General features: G+C 39.6%; 1 protein-coding gene across 1 annotated transcript; it reads left to right on the top strand.

Annotated features, from left to right (window-relative positions):
• The first annotated feature begins 3,723 nt into the window (after positions 1–3,723).
• Positions 3,724–6,903, top strand: LOC104101409 (late blight resistance protein R1-A-like). Its single transcript, XM_033657435.2, has 2 exons — positions 3,724–6,536; positions 6,642–6,903. Exon 1 carries the CDS (start codon positions 3,939–3,941, stop codon positions 5,142–5,144), a length of 1,206 nt encoding a protein of 401 aa, XP_033513326.1. The 5' UTR covers positions 3,724–3,938; the 3' UTR covers positions 5,145–6,536; positions 6,642–6,903.
• Positions 6,904–17,374: the final 10,471 nt, after the last annotated feature.

Below are 17,374 nucleotides of genomic sequence, written 5' to 3'. Positions count from 1 at the left end.
ACCGCCCTCATATTGTGGATCCAAGGCCTTCTGAGTAGGGCATTGTACCTCATGTCATCCTCGATTACATGAAACTTGGTATTTTGGATGGTCTCAGCCACGTTTACCGGTAGAATAATCTCCCATTTAGTTGTTTCACTGGCCATATTGAATCCGTTTAAGACCCGAGCTGCGGACACGACTTTATTTTGCAGACCGAGCTGCTCCACGACCCTCGATCGGATGATATTCGCAGAGCTACCTAGATCCACTAAAACACGCTTAACTTGAACTTTATTTAATAAGATAGAAATTACCAGAGCGTCGTTGTGGAGCTGAGAGATGCCTTCAGCTTCTTCGTTGTTGAATGATAAAATGTCTTCGGGCACATAATCTAGGGTTCATTTTTCTCTAGTGATCGTTATCTTTGTGCGTTTGAGTATGGATTCATGTGGAGTGTCGACCCCATCGACGATCATATGAATGATATGTTGAGGTTCCTCCTATTCATTTTTTCCGTTGGCGTCTCTCTCTCTGAAATGGTTCTTGGCTCGATCGTTGAGGAACTCTCGAAGGTGGCCCTTATTGAATAGACGGGTTACCTTCTCCCTTAATTGTCTGCAATCCTCGGTCTTGTGGCGATGTGTGCCATGATATTTGCACATTGAATTTGGGTTTCTTTGTGAAGGATCAGTTTGCATGGGTCTGGGCCACCTAGTATCCTTGATCCTTTCGATTGCCGATACAATGCCCGATGCATCAATGCTAAAGTTATATTTTGATAATCGAGGTGCCTCTATAGGATCAACATATTTGTCGAAACCACTTTTGCTCATAAGTCACCGAGAATTCTATCCTTGATCACTCCTTCGATTGTTCCGGGTGGAATTGCATCCCAAACCATTGTTCCTTCGATTTGTGGTGTATGGTTGATGTCGGTCTCTGTTCGACCTTGGCTCTCCGCCGATGTCTCTCTGGTTTTTAATAACCGACCTATTTGGATGTACTGATCCGGAAGGAGCTCCTAATTGGTCATCTTCGACCCTGATTTTTGACTGATATCGATTGTGCATATCTGCCCAAGTTACAACTAGATATTTGATCAAATTTTGTTTCAACCGACGTGATGCTATCAAACTTCGCTCGTTCAACACCTGGTTGAAATCTTAAATGGCCCTATTGTCTGTTACCGGTGGCAACTCCATGCGTTCTATTTGAAATCGGGACACGAATTCCCTCAGCATTTCGTTATCCCTTTGTTGTACTTTAAAAAGGTTCGATTTCCTTGTTGCGACTTTTATGACACCTTTACGAAAGAATCTGCTAGCATGGCAAATGAGTCGATGGAATTCTGTGGTAGATTGTGATACCAAATCATTGCTCCCTTTGAGAGGGTCTCTCCGAATCTTTTCAACAACACAGATTCGATTTCGTCATCTTCTAAATCATTATCCTTGATGGCACATGTATAAGAGGTGACGTGTTCGTTGGGGTCGGTAGTTCAGTTATATTTGGGAATCTCGGGAATACAAATTTTTTTTAGGATTGGTTTTGGGGCTGCACTCGAGGGAAAAGGCTTTTGCACGAATTTTTTGGAATCCAACCCTTTTATCATTGGTGGTGCCCCCGAGATCTGATCGACCCTGGAGTTATATGTTTCCACTTTTTTATCGTTTGCTTCAATCCACTCTGTGAGCTCCTCGAGTATCTTAGCAATTTTGGGAGTTGTCCCCGATTCTTGCTCATTTGACCTTACTATGGCTGGCTCCGTTTTGTGGGCAATTTCTCGAGGTAGACTGGGCTCTGGCCTGCTTGGTACCTGGGTTTGGCTCTGCAACTGAGCTATCACTACCTGTTGGGCTTGTAGCATTTCAAAAATCATACGCAAGCTGACTCCGTTTTCCTCAACATTATGGGTGTCTCGAGCTGCAGATCGAGTCCCGCCATGAACGCTATTTTCAGGTTCAGAACGTTGGTTTTCCTCAAGGGCCACATGTGAATTAACGTCTAGTGGTACTTCAATCCGAGCTTTAGGTGCTCCGACCCGAGCTTCCACGACATCGATAAGCAGCCCTCCGGCCCTGAGCGTCAAGTTATTGGTTTCATCTTGAAGGCCGGCTTCGTTTTCGATAGGTAAAGCCATTAATCGAGGGTTTTCAAAAGACAAGCGTAAAATGGCGTGTGTTGTAGATTTGTATCAAATAACCACTGTTATCCTCAGCCCCACGGTGGGCGACAAACTGTTTACCCGAAAAATAGGATAGAATTGAATTTGTACGTAGTTCTAAGGGTATATATTATAACTTGACACAAATCGTAAAGAGAAATAGAAATATCCAATCTTGGCTATAAAGAAAAAAAGATAAACACAGTAGAAAGGGAAAAAATGAATGAGCAAAATAAGATGAAGTGATGGAGCTGAAAAGGTTAATATTTCAATATGAGAAAGTAGCGTCCTTGTTCCAATGTGAATGTCTCACTGCTTTACAGAAACAACAATCATCCCTTTTATAGTGGAGGGATCCTGCTTTAGATATAATAAAAAATACATAGTGGGGAACCCATGATGAATTAGCTTTTCCCTAATTCCTGCCAGGATTCTCTCCCTTAGTGCGGTTGCAACAGCTCTTGTCTGTGAGCTCGATATTGACTCGAGTTCAGTATTGACTCAAGCTCTTGATCTTGACTTGAGCTCGATTCCGACTCTGAGTCTGATATCGATTCGGGGTTGGTGCCGGTCGGTCTATGAATCTTAAGCTCGATAATTTCTCTTTGTAGCTCTATTTGGATTCGAGCTCTATAATGATATCGAGCTTGGCATTGATCGGTCCTAGAACTCGAAGCTTGATGACCTAACTTCGGACCTCAATCTGATATTACGAAGACGCTCTTCGATCAAAGTATTACCATCTCGACCAGTTCGTACGACGGACTGATCGATTTTGGCCGTATACAAACTACTTATAAGCTAAAAAGTCATAAGATGAGGATGACCAACTTATAACTTATGGTTGATTTTAGTTTATGAGCATTTGACTTATAAGTACTTTGGATATTTAACAAACGCGTAGATAAGCCAAAACGTGCTTATAAACCAGTTTGACCAACTTATAAGCTTAGTCAAACACACTCATAGTGTTTTCCAGCCAAAAGCTTTTTTCTTCTTTGTTACTTTTAACTTCACACTCGCTTCAAGCTTAGTTATTACACATTTTATGCTAGATTTTACGAATTTATCTCTTGAGCTACGTCATCTTCCAGCGCAAAAACGTGTACCATATGAATTTGTGTTATGTCTTATAAATCTTTCACTTTCTCCTTCCACTCCGATGTGAGATGCACGTAAGGAGTCATGTGTACATGGAAAGGTTAATTATATAGTCACAATGGTCCACTCGATGCTAGTTAATCCATAATTCGGGGCGTGACATATTATGTCTTTCATGTAATAATTGACAAAGTATAAGGGAAAAGGAACCTCGAGGACATTAATAAAAGGTACTCTCTCCGTTTCAATGTATGTGCACTTGTTTGACTGTTGTGGTCCTAAACAAGTCAAAAAGGGGTCCAGAGTATTTGTGTAATTATAAAAGTTTCTCATTAAAGATAGAATTGAAAGTTTAAGCTAAAGTGTTTTTCAAATTTAAAAATAGGTCATTTACTTTTGAACGGACAAAAAAAATAGATTAAGTGCAACGGAGGAAGGAGTATAAATAATGTGGACGCGCAACAAGTTTACTTATTGTTTAATTGAAGCAAATAAATAAAATGTAATGACAACTGGAAACAATTAAGTCCTAAATATAAAATTCTGAACAAGCGGAAACCAAAGAGAGTAAAGAAACTTTAAAGGCTGTCTCAGACGTCTAATTTGTAGCTCTCCTTCTTCCCCTGGCAGTTGATTCCCATAGCAATTTCTCTTATTACTAACTAACTACTTTTGTGAAAGAGGGAGAGAGATGCTTTCAAACAAATACCCATCTTCAATGAAATACCATCCCCTTGAACCTCTGCAGCAGATTGAAGATCAACTGGGTTTAGATATGCCAGAGATTTCACAGGATCGAATCAAGTTCCTTAAAAGGGAGTTCGGATTTCTTGATATTTTCCTCAGTTTGCAGAGATTGACAGATCGATGGGACATGCTACATGTCACACGTAAAGTGCACGCTCTATTTCAAGAAGCTTCCGTTGACCTCAGAAAGACCAGCAAGATCCAGCACGTCGATCGTGTTATCTCTCAGTTGCAAGAGAAGCTTTGGATTACTAAGTTGGAAATGAAAGCTGAATACTCCTTTCCCAAAATAGTAGCCTACAAGAACGGTATTGCTACTGCCGAATTCGTAATGGAATTCATTGACACTGTTGTAGGGAATCTCAGTGATTTAATGAAGATCTATGGTTCCAGTTCACTACTTTTTGTTCCGGGACCCAAGAAAGAACTCGAAGATGTCTTGAACGAGTTGAAGTTGCAGAGAAATTTCGTCTGCTTTCTTTCAGACAGATGCTTAGAGCCTCAGAGTCAGCGTACTTTCTTCACTCACATTTTAGCTGTGGCCGGCCACGCAGCAATGCTCTCCTGGTTGTATTTGCCAGGCCGTAGCAACGAGAATCAAGACTTGGCCTCCGGTGAAATGAATGGTTTGCTATCTGATCTCCTGCGAACAAAGATTAAGCTCATCCAACCAGGCACCCGCAAGATCTATATCGAGGTCCTCCAAGCATTGAAGTCGACAATACAATCACGATGGTGTGCCAATATCAAAATTGAGCATGTAGCTGATTGTGAAGCTGGCTTTGTGGAGACTCTCCAACACAACTTGAATGAGCTACCAATCATTAACAATCCCATTCGTATAGCTGCTTGGAATGATCAGATAGCAACCCTTCATGAGATGCTCAGCCTCTTTATTACCAATTTCATCCGTAATCTGTCATTACAAGTTCTTGATTTTCATTTTCGAGATATTGACACTGTGATGGTTGATGTCGGACTTCTCATTTACTCATTATATGATAACGAGGAGAAGGAAGAGGTGGTGTTGGAGAAAGCAAATGGAGCGCTAGCTCTAGATTTGCAGGGTACCAATCAGCTCATCAAGATGCTGATCTACCACATAACCCGGAAGGTGTTCCAATCTAATTTCCGAAGTACCATAGAATAAGCTATTTTAATTTCCTCTTAAGCAACCTGAAGGAGTTCCAAGACCGTTGTTCAGATTCACTTGCTTTTGTCAAGAATCAACTTCAAATTATTGAAAAGGAATTGGAGAGCTTGCAACCTTTTCTAAGGTCTGTTGCTGAAGCGCAACACAATAGGCTCAAGGCACTTCAAGATCATACTACACAATTGATTAACAAAGCATATGAGGTGGAATATGTAGTTGATGCTGGTATAAGCAAAGAATTTCCTCACTCATTTGTCGAGCATTGGCTCCTAGATATCATACAGGAGATTACTCTTATCAGCTCACTGGTAGCAGAGATTCACAGAAAGAACATGGTTGAAGATACAATGAATACTGGCACAGCTCGTACAGCATCAAATTTGGCAAGGGCTCCAGCAATGATTGAAAATATTGAGGGTATTGATAATGTCACCGAAAGGTTAAGAGACCAATTACTAACAAAAGGAAGCAGAGGGCGAGAAATTATCTCAATTGTTGGCATGCCAGGTATAGGCAAGACGACTGTGGCCTACAAACTCTACCGTGACAAGTTAGTTGTTTATCACTTTGACGTGCGTGCAATGTGTTATGCGTCTCAAGAACATTCACGTGAGAAGTTGTTAATGGAGATTCTACATATTCTTACTGGTAGACGCTTTGAACATAGAAAAATCAGTGATGTTGAATTAGCTGCTGAGCTTTGGAAAACATTGTATGGCAGAAGATATCTTATCCTTCTTGATGACGTGTGGGAAGCTAGTGTGTGGGATGATGTGATAGGTTGTCTTCCATCTACCAAAAATGGAAGTAGAGTCATTTTAACAACACGAAATTATAAAGTAGCCAATCGTATTAGATCTAAAAGTGAACCCCTTCTGCTTGGGATGTTTAAAGGAGATGAAAGTTAGAAGCTACTAAAAAAGTACTTTGGGGAAGAAAGCTGCTCCCCTCTCCTAACAATTATTGGGCAAGAAATAGCAAAAAGGTGCGGTCAGCTGCCTCTTTCGGTTATTATGGTAGCTGGTATTCTGGCAGAGACGGAGAAGAAAGAAAAATGTTTGGAACAAATGGTCAACAATTTATGCCCCCACATTCACAGACTCAAATGTTTGCTTATTTTGGAAGATTCTTAGATCATAGTGATTAGTGTGATTAGTGTTTCAAAGTTAACATAGTTAGGGGTCTCTGAAGGAAATGTAAAAAGTTGCGAAGGCAAGAATTTGGAGTAAATAGCATAAGGTTATTTGGGGAATCTTATCGGAAGAAATCTAGCGATGGGAACTAAAAGGAGTTCTGGTGGTAAGATCAAAGCATGTCGGTTCATGACCTGTCGCATGATTTCTGCAAGGAAAGAGCAAAGAAAGTGAATCTTCTCACACGGATAAGACGGTAATGCACCAATTACTAGTACGCATTGCTTCAATTAATTAAGTACTTTATTTATTTGACAATTAATTAATCTTATAATTTTACTACTAATTTTTATACTCACAGAGCAAAATGCCAGTGCCTCTTCCCGTGTATACTCTCACAAGCAACTCGCTCATCAGTCATCACATGGTGAACAGTATCGTGTTGGATCATGTGGTTAATTGTTGACTCTGTAATTTTGCACGTTTCTAAAAGTGTAGGATTTGGGGGTCACTCTGTATTCATTCTTTCCCAACAGAGTAGTCTATTTGAGGTATTAAACTCGTATTCAAATTGTAGTCTATTTAACTCTGAATTAGACAATTTGATACGGATATTGTCACTGCCTATTACGGTAAGATATTTACACATCGTAAAAATGTCCAACACGTATAGAGAGGGGAATTGCAGCGGAATAGTAAAATCAACTTACCTCCTGCCATTATTATTTGAGATAAAACTTTGTGTATAGATACATTTACACTGTAGCAACTCATTTTAAATGGGCGATTTTCTAAATTGCACAGTGTAGGAACACATCACTACCTCTTTAAATAGGAAATCATCATATGTTTTTCTCCATGAAACACATAGAAAGCTAATAGGCATTTGTAGGCATATAAATTTTGTTAAAAATTAAACCCATAAAAAAATTTGGACTATATTTTAAATTCAAGATATATTGGTCCAAATAAATATTATGGGCTAATATATTTAAATTAATTATATAAGTCCAATATATATGGATTAAATAAATAAGTCTTAATCCATTTGGCTAAAGTGATGAACCCACTTCATTAAGCCCAAAATGTCAGCCAAGTCAAACGAAAGAGCCAATAGGATCGTGCCACGTGTCAAAATGACAAGACATGCCAAGCCAAATTAAAAGGCTAATGAAACCGCGCCACGTGTGCAAGTGACATATTCTGGCCAATCAAATGCGGCCTAGTCACACTTCAATTTAATTGGTCGGAAAGAGTTTGTTCTTATCATAACTCTTCCCTTCAACAACTATAAATAGGGGTCTTCATAACCCAGAAAAGACACCATAAGTTATAACAAGAAGCAACAAAGTGCTCGTGGATCAAACGCTGCAAATTCCTCCACATGTTTCAAGCTTCAAGCAATCAAGTTCAAGTTCAACAATCAAGTTCAAGCTAAAGGATGAAGAACAAATCAAGTTCAAGCTCAAGAACGAAGAACAAACCAAGTTCAAGCTTAAGAACAAAGTACAAATCAAGCTCAAGCTCAAAAACGAAGAACAAATCAAGATTCAAGGAGTACGAGTTCAAATCAAAGTTCATGCTAGTTGAATCCACGATCTTCGTTTATGGAAACAAATATAGGTTCAAGATCAAGCTCAAAGACCTTGAATTTATATTAGAAAAGTAGAATCAGAGGAACCATAGAGATTGTAACACTCAAATATTTGAAATAAAATACTACGATTGTTGCAATATTTTCGGTCTCGATTTTATTTTCTCAACACAAATTTATTGTCTACAAATTCTGGCATGCCCAGTGGGACAATCTCTACATCTCATCTCAACTTTTCAATCATCAAAGTTCACGAACGTCGAAATGGTTTCAAAGAAAATCAACTCCAGATCAACATCCACCAAGGCTGCTAACTCCAGATTCTATGCTGATGTGGAAAGCATTCTCGATGTTACCTTTGGAAGCTTTGGACCAGTTATGAGGAGAAAAGCAAGCTCTTTGGGACAATAAGTACTCCAAGTGCCGTTCGTATCAACCCCTGTTTTTGTTTCTTCATCCTCAAAAGGAGGAAGATCCTCTACGAACGTATCCGAAGGAGGAAGTGATATTGCTGAAAAGATCAAGAAAACTCTAGCTCTGCTTGACCTCTTAGGATCCAAGAACTCTATTGTGAAGGAAGATGATGATATTTCAAGTGACGGATCTTCCCCACTTACACCGCATAACATGAGGCACTCGAGAATCAATATGTGTGACAATCCATGCCACTCCCCATCATCTATAACAATCATGCAAGCCATGGTGACAAACATTTCATCTGTGGAAGAGCAGTTGGCAAACTTGACGGAAACAATCGCTGGCTTGACCAAGTGCATGCAAAATCAAGATGCTAGAATTGACAAGCTAACAGACAGGGTGGGAATCTTGATGGAAGAAGAATCCACCCATGCACCTAGCAAACTCCCAGAAGTTCAAGTGATTGATCCTCCTCCACGACAAGTTACATCCACTAAGGAAATTCCAGTATCTTCGGAAGGGATACTTATAATCAATCAACTAAAAGAGTTCATTGAAGGGACTATAAAAAACAAATATGAAGTTGCTTCTAAGTCCCCTTTTACCTATGCAAAGCCATCACTTCAAGGATCGATATGTTGAAGATGCCTGCTGGCTATCAACCTCCAAAATTTCAACAGTTTGATGGCAAAGGCAATCCAAAGCAACATGTGGCGCACTTCGTTGAGACATGCAACAATTCTGGGACTTATGGAGATTGCCTCGTCAAGCAGTTTGTACGCGCATTAAAAGGAAATGCTTTTGATTGGTACACAGACCTCGAGGCTGGATCTGTTGATAGTTGGGATAAACTAGAGCAAGAATTCCTCAATCGATTTTATAGCATGATACGTATTGTGAGTATGATAGAACTTACAAATACTCGTTAACGAAAGGGTGAAACAGTTATTGACTTTAACAATCATTGGAGGAATGTAAGCCTCAACTGCAAAGACAGGCTTAGTGAAGCTTCGGGCATAGAGATGTGCATCCAAGGCATGCATTGGGGACTCCGCTACATCTTGCAAGGTATCAAGACTAGCACATTTGAAGAACTTGCGACTCGTGACCATGACATGGAGTTAAGCATGGCCTCCGCTGGAAATGAAAGGTTTCCTATCTATGAGCCTTGCAAAGGGAACGACAAGCAAGAAGTCAGGAAATAGAGCAAGTTTGTACCCAAGTCTAAAAACAAAGAAGCTATGAATGTCACACATCACCTATGAAGTTCACAATGAAGGTGAGCAAGAAGCAGAGTGCGAAATCCACTTCTTTTCAAGATAAACCAAGTGGAAAGTTGAATCTAAAAGAAATGCAAGAGAAGGAGTACCCATTTCTGGATTCTGATGTGCCAGTAATTTTTGAAGAACCCCTCGAGTTAAATCCCATTGAGCTTCCAGAGATGAAGCGGCTAAATGAAGCTGGTAAAATGAATGACCCAAATTACTGCAAATACCATCAACTCGTGAGCCACCCTCTCGAGAAGTGCTTTTTCTTCAAGGACAAAGTTATGGACTTGGCCCGTGAAAAGAAGATCGTGCTTGAAGATGAGAAGGCAAGTGCGAACCAAGTCTCTATCACCTTTGGCTCATTCAGTCTAGATGAGCTATGTAGTTTAAAAGAAATCAAAGATGGAGAATTACTGGAGAATAACAAAGTCGAAGTAGACGACCATGATGATGATGAAGGTTGGACGTTGGTGACTCACCGTAGGTTCCACAAAAGGAGCCCACGAAATGAATCAATAAAAAAACCAACAAGGAAAATGATGGTGAAAAGACCAAGGAGACAGAATCCAGTTAAACATTTGAAGAAAGCAAAAGTGAAGGTGTACCATCCTCAAAAGTCACGACATCTAGTGACCTTAGAGGAGTTCTTACCAAGTTGGTTCCGCACGAAGATTTCCCATGAAGGGATTGGTGCCTCTTGTTGCCATACTGACAAAGGGGAAGAAAAGAGTGATGACCTACCATCGACACCATCTTTGGAAAAGCTCATTGACTCCATTCCTCAAGAAGTTAATGCTTGTGAGGAAAATGTTACGTTCACAAATGATGATCTTCTACTAGGTGACATTTCTCATAACCGCATGTTGTACCTGGTTGGCTATATGCGCGATGAAAGGGTAAATCGAATTTTGGTTGATGGAGGATCCTCAGTGAACATCTTGCCAATTCGTACTGTGAAAGAACTTGGTATTCCCATGAATGAACTCTCGGAAAGTCGTGTGATGGTTCAAGGATTCAACCAAGGGGGGAAAAGAGCCATAGGTGCTATCAGGTTGGGAATTACCATTAAAGATATGCAATCAAGTGCATGGTTGCATGTGATCGATGCAAAGACTTCATACAACGTCTTGCTTGGAAGGCCTTGGATACATGAAAATAAAGTAGTTCCATCTACCAACCATCAATGTTTAAAATACTACGAGGGTGAAGTCGAGAAGAAGATAGTTGCTGATGATGAGCCATTCACCAAGGCTGAGTCACACTTCACCGATGCAAAGTTCTACTTGAAGAACCGCATTGTGAAGGAGCTAAAAGATGATAATGTCATGAAAAGCAAGAATGACGAGCCCACAACTAAAAGAGCTGAGGTGACTGCTAGTAGAGCCAAAGCTGTTACTGAAGAGGTGCAACCTAACTCGAGTAAATATTATAGAGGGGATATTACGTCATATGGCAAGAAAGTAACTCCTGCACTCCAATATGTCCCTAAAAGGAAAAAAGATGAAGGCGAATCATCAAATATCCAAACTAACATGCTAAATGAGTTAACTCTTCCGGTAACGAATTGAGGCAGTAAAGTTGTCCTCAAAGCCACTTGCAGGGTTTGTGGCCCAAAATCGTTTGCAGAATGTGGCACTCCCTACACAACGGACAGATGAAGGTTTTGATCCTAAAGCTTACAGGCTATTTGCAAAAGCTGGATACAATCCCAATCAGCCGTCAAAGTTAGGGAAGCTCCCATAAGAAGATGTGACGAGGCAACTGCGTGAAGGTAAACCTAGCTAGTGGGCCGGTCCAGGACCGGGACCGGCCCAGGACCGCGGCCCATGTGGGCAGTGCGCCTAAACAGGCTGAACCGTTTAAGACCAGGACCAGGGGAGGTGGGCCTGACAAGTGGGCCGGTCCTTATCTTGAGGCCTGCGAGACCGGACCGTTTGAGATAGGGACCGGACAGGTCCTAGCGGGCCTAAACGGTCCCAAACGGTCCCAACAACCATAATTTGTAAAAATAATCTGCCCGTTTGGGCATTTAAAATCTAATCGTTTCCTCTGCCAAAATAGTCGTTGGCTATTTATAAAATAGCCATTTAACCCCCAACTTTGTTTTAATCCCAAACTTTTTATAATTATACTTTTCCCTATTTTCAACTATATATACTCCCTCATTCATTCATTTTTCTCACAAAATCATCAATCTCTCTCTAATTTTCTTCTATAATGACTTAATTTATTGTTACAATTTATGAAAAATTATGAAGTTGGTGAATTGAAGTCTTCAAGTCTTCAACGATAATTAATTTTCAACAAGTTGTTCGTCAATTCGGTAAATTCGTTCCAACTCTTAAGTTTTAATATTATAGTTTTGTTTGCTTTATTTACTTTGTATTGCTTGATTAATTAAGATGGCTTATTCCTTAAAAACAATATTTAGTAAAAATAAGGAAAAATCCAAGAGTGGTGAATCTAGTGGCCAATATGTTCCTCCTCCACTTCCCCCGGCTCTCCGACCCAAACCTGTTACTCGTCCTATACCTCCTATTCTTGATAGCGATAATAGTTTATTACAATTTACCGAGAGTCAATTTTTCTATAATATTGCACCCGGCGAACAATTAAATCATGAATATATGAATGCTTTTTATGGTAATCCAACTATTGATGAAAATAATGATAAAAAAAAATAGATTTTGATGAAACGCAATCGGATGACGATACACCCACTAGTCATGCTCCTGAAGTTAACCCAACTAATAATAATCCAAATGATGCCCCATCTGGCCCTCCTGTTACTGCCCCTACTTGTTCTAGACAACCTTCTAAACGGACAGAAAGATTTGTTGTTTGGCCATTTTTTACTCAACTAAGAGAAAAAAATAGGGCTAAGTGTAAAACTTGTAGCAAAGAGTTAGCTTTTAAATATGTTAGAGGTCGGGAGGGGGAGGGGGGGACATGAAGTTTGACTAGACACATATTGCTACACCCTCACGATAAAGTTAGATATTTTCGTATGAATGCTTTGGCCGAGGGGACAAGTGTACCTAGTCAGGCTGACCTTAGTACCGGGTCAAATCAATTTCAACCACGAATTAACACTATTACCGGTGGTATTTAATATTATGATCCAAAAAAAGATCGGGAAGAATTAGCAAAAATAGTTACTGTTATGTGCTTACCCTATAGTTTTCCTTCTAACCCTCACTTTGTGCATTATATTAGAAAAGTTTTTAATCCTACTTATAAAGGTTTTCCTCGCACAACCGCAAAGAGCAATATTTATAAATATAAACATGAATATGAACAATAATTGAACTATTTATTTACTCATGTAAATTGTCGTATTGCTATTAGAACTGATATTGGTGGAAGTGGTAATGACTGTGATTACCTTACTGTTACCAGTCATTGGATTGATGAGGATTGGATAATGCAAAAGCGCATTATTGCTTATAGAATAATTAATTCACGTCACACAGGGCAGTTTATTTCTAGTACGGTTACAAATATTTGTAGATATTTTTGCATTAGTGATAAAATAATATTAGTTTCAATGGATAATGCTACTAGTAACACAAATGTTGTAGCCTTGCTTACTACTACACTATGTCCTACATTTAGTAACATTTTTCATGTTAGATGTATTTGTCATATTACCATTTAATTATAGGTGATGGTATGAGAATTTTAAATGTTGAAATTGAAAAGGTTAAAATGGCTCTTAACTGGCTTTTTTATTCAAACCGTAGAAGTCGACTTAGAGAATATTTTAAAAGATGCGATGAACTTGGCCTAAGAGAAAGAAAAGTTCCTAAACCTTGTCCAACTAGATGGAATTACATGTATGAAAGTTTAGTTATTGCATATGAATATAGAAACCTCATAAACTCAACGTTTAATGCTCATGTAAGTGATGATGATGAGCATCTTACAAATGAGGATTGGGCTAATGTTAAAATGCTTGTAGAGTTTTTTTTAAAATTTTATATTGCTACAAATGAATTTTCTGGGCAATATTATCCTACTATTTCTAACTGTTTAGTTTATATTGCAGAACTTGCAAATTTGTTTGATCATTTTTCAAAGGGTGGGAAAATTTATCAACTTGCTATTGATTCTATGAGAAAAAAGTTTAAAAAATATTTTTTTTCCCTATTCCCCCTATTTATGGTGTTGCTGCCTTGTTAAATCCTACTATGAAATTAGGTGGTCCTCAATTTTGGTATGAAACTGTTTATAATGGTTTTACACTTGGATATGAAGAGTTGTCTAAACTTCCGGACGCAATAGCCTCAATTAAAATAAATGTTCAAACTATTTATAATACTTATCAAGCTGAATTAGATCATGCTAGACCAAATGTTTCAACTCCTTCTTCTTCTAGTTCTCAATCATCTAAAAGAACTGCGGGAGCAAGAGCACTTAGTGCTTGGGCAGGGTTCAGGGGTTCTCAAGGTTCTAGTACTAGTGAGTTTTCACAACTAAATGAGCTTGAAGTTTATTTGTCATAGGGAATTGAGGAAGTGAATCCCGACGGCTCCTTTAATATTTTGGAATGGTGGAAGGACAAAGAAAAACACTTTCCGATTCTTTCAAGGATGGCCCGAGATATTTTAACTATTCAAGCTTCAACTGTGGCATCGGAGAGCGCTTTCAGTCAAGCAAGACTTCAACTCGGTGATTATAGAGCGTCTATGCGGGAGAGCTTGGAAAAATCAGTACTTTTCAGAGATTGGATCCGTTCAGAAAGAAGAAATTTTGGACTTGCTGAATCACAACCAGCGATAGACGAAGCTTACGAAGCAATGCTAGTTGAACTTGCGGAGGATGCTGCTTCGCCCGGAAGCGGTGATGACCTAGCTTCTTTTTCGCCACCACCAACGGAAATTCCTCCGGACCTTGAAGGATTTATGAAATTTGTAAGAGATACCATGTAACTTGTATGAACAAAAATTAATATGTAACTTGTATTTTGGCACATCTTGATTAGTTTCTTTTTCTTCTCAATGGTAGTATTAGCACCTTGTTGTTCTCATTCCATAGGGCGGAGGAAGACTAAAAAAGATATTGTCATATTTTTTTAATGCTATAATAAAATTATAACGCATTGCTTTGAATATCTCTTTATAATATTTTTGTTTTCAAATTTGAATTAAAAAGTTTAGGTCGCACTTCTATAATATAATTAACAAGGAATTGCCTTAGATATTTTTATTACTATTTTTTTCTCTAACTTTTACAAAATTTTAGAAAAAATAGAAAGTATCCGTTGGGCCCGGGCCGGTTCCTACAAAAAGCCCGAGAAGCTCGGGCCCACTTAGGACCGGCCCACAAAGCCCACTTAGGACCGGGCCCGGCCCACATGCCAGCCATACGTGAAGGTTTGGGATACAAGCAACCGTCACCAGTGCGCATCTCCATAAGAAGGGCGAGCAATAATTATATCACTGTAGAAGATGAATATGCCGCTTATAACAAGCCTTCTGTCGTTGATCGACTTGGAAAGTCAACTGTGAGGACTTCCGTGTTTGAGAGATTGGGTCCATTAAAGAAAGGGAATAAGTTCCAGAGAAATTATCGAAATACAAGAACACCCGCTTCGCCCAAAATTCAGAAAATCTCTAAGGATTTCCAAAGTCTGGTTCCTTCTAGAATGAGGCGACGAACAAAAGTCATGGTTTCATGTGATGAGGTACTAAAGGTGAATCCATACATTGTGGTCTATATTAAAGAACGTGATAAAGAATAAGAAAGTGTGGGTTTTTCGTATCATGTCACTGCACAAGGCTAGCACGATGTTTCATCTCTAATGGAGGATGACGAAAAATTGGAGGATGTTTCACCGTGTTATCACATATCCTTCAATGATGGGGAACCTCAAGAAGATGAAGATACAAAAGATGCTCCCCCAGAACTTGAAGAAGGGGTGAAGGCAACGATTTATGCCTTAAAAGAAGTTAACCTTGGCATAGATAAAGAACCAAGGCCCACATACCTAAGTGCTTTACTAGAAATCGATGAAGAAAGCACTTATATAGAGTTACTCAAGGAGTTCAAGGATGTCTTTGCTTAGAATTACAAAGAGATGCCTGGCTTGGACCCTAAATTAGAAGTTCATCACCTTGCAGTCAAGAATGGCGCTCATCCTGTTAAGCAAGCCCAAAGGTGCTTTAGGCCAGACTTGGTTCCCTTAATCGAAAGTGAAGTTAACAAACTCATTGAAGCTGGCTTTATTTGCAAAGTTAAATACCCAACATGGGTCTCAAGTATTGTCCTTGTAAGGAAGAAGAATAGCCAGATTCGGGTGTGCATTGACTTCAGAGATCTCAACAATGCATGTCCCAAAGATGAATTCCTGCTTCCTATTCCAGAGCTGATGATCGATGCTACTACTGGGTACGAGGCAATGTCATTTATGGACGGTTCATTGGGCTATAACCAAATTTGCATGGCGCCAAAATATGAAGAGCTTACTATATTCTGTACCCCCAAGTGTATTTATTGCTACAAGGTAATGCCTTTAGGCTTGAAGAACGCTGATGCTACTTACCAAAGGGCTATGCAAAATATTTTTGATGATCTTCTCCACAAGAATGTTGAATGCTATGTTGACGATTTGGTGGTAAAATCAAGAGAGAAGAGAGACCACTTGAAAGACTTGAGAATGGTGTTTCAGTTGCTCCGGAGGTATCAACTTAGGATTAATCCATTGAAATGTGCCTTTGGAGTTACTTCTGGAAAGTTTCTTGGTTTCATTGTACGACATCGAGGGATCGAAATTGATCAAGCCAAAGTGGATGCCATTTTGAAGATGCCTGAGCCTCGCGATATTCATGAAATGAAAAAGTCTATAAGGAAATCTAGCATACCTTAAAAGATTCATCTCAAACCTAGTTGGGAGGTGCCAACCATTAAATCGCCTCATGAAGAAAGGCGTTCCTTTCAAGTGGGACCAAGCTTGTAGCAATGCCTTTGAAAGCATCAAAACTTGATGAAGCCTCTGGTTTTGGCAACCCGTATACCTGGAAAGCCGTTGATACTATATATTTCAGCACAAGAAAGGTCTATTGGAGCGCTGTTGGCCCAAGAAAATAGTGAAGGGAAAGAAAACTCCCTTTACTACTTGAGCAGGATGATGACACCAAATGAGCTGAATTATTCGCCAATCGAAAAGTTATGTTTGGCACTAGTCTTCTCAATCCAAAAGTTGAACCACTACTTTCAAGCTCATGTCCTTCGTCTTATTTCTAGAGCAAATCCTATCAAGTTTGTGATGTCAAAACCTGTCCTCAGTGATCGACTAACAAGGTGGTACCTCCAGTTTCAACAATTTGAAATTGTGTACATCCCTCAAAAGGCTATAAAAGGACAAGCGTTAGCAGACTTCTTGGCAGATCACCCTATACCTGACGATTGGGAGCTAATTGACGAACTAACTAATGAGGACGCAATGGTCATTGAAGTTCAACCTCCATGGAAGATGTACTTTTATGGTGCTGCACATCGCGAAGGAGCTGGCGCTGGCGCTGGCGTAGTATTTGTCACCTCTCAACGCGAAGTTCTGCCCTACTCTTTTATGTTAATACAACTCTGCTCTAACAATGTTATTGAGTATCAAGCATTAATACTTGGGCTTGAAATGGATGTCTAAGGCCCCGTAAAGATTTTTCTAAAAACTCGGATTCCGTGATGCCGAAGTAGGCATAGAGGTTAATAATAGTAGAAAGCTCGTCGCGGTTTGAACTTTTTGGATTGAACAGTGCGCTGGAGAGTTGAAGGAAAATGTTGGGCAGAAGTAGGCATTTCTACGGGCCGCACTCT

The sequence above is a fragment of the Nicotiana tomentosiformis genome, chromosome 10 (genome assembly GCF_000390325.3).
Source record: "Nicotiana tomentosiformis chromosome 10, ASM39032v3, whole genome shotgun sequence".
Lineage (NCBI taxonomy): Eukaryota > Viridiplantae > Streptophyta > Magnoliopsida > Solanales > Solanaceae > Nicotiana > Nicotiana tomentosiformis.
The sequence above is the reverse complement of the archived record's forward strand: the minus strand, read 5'-3'. Positions and strand labels throughout refer to the sequence as shown.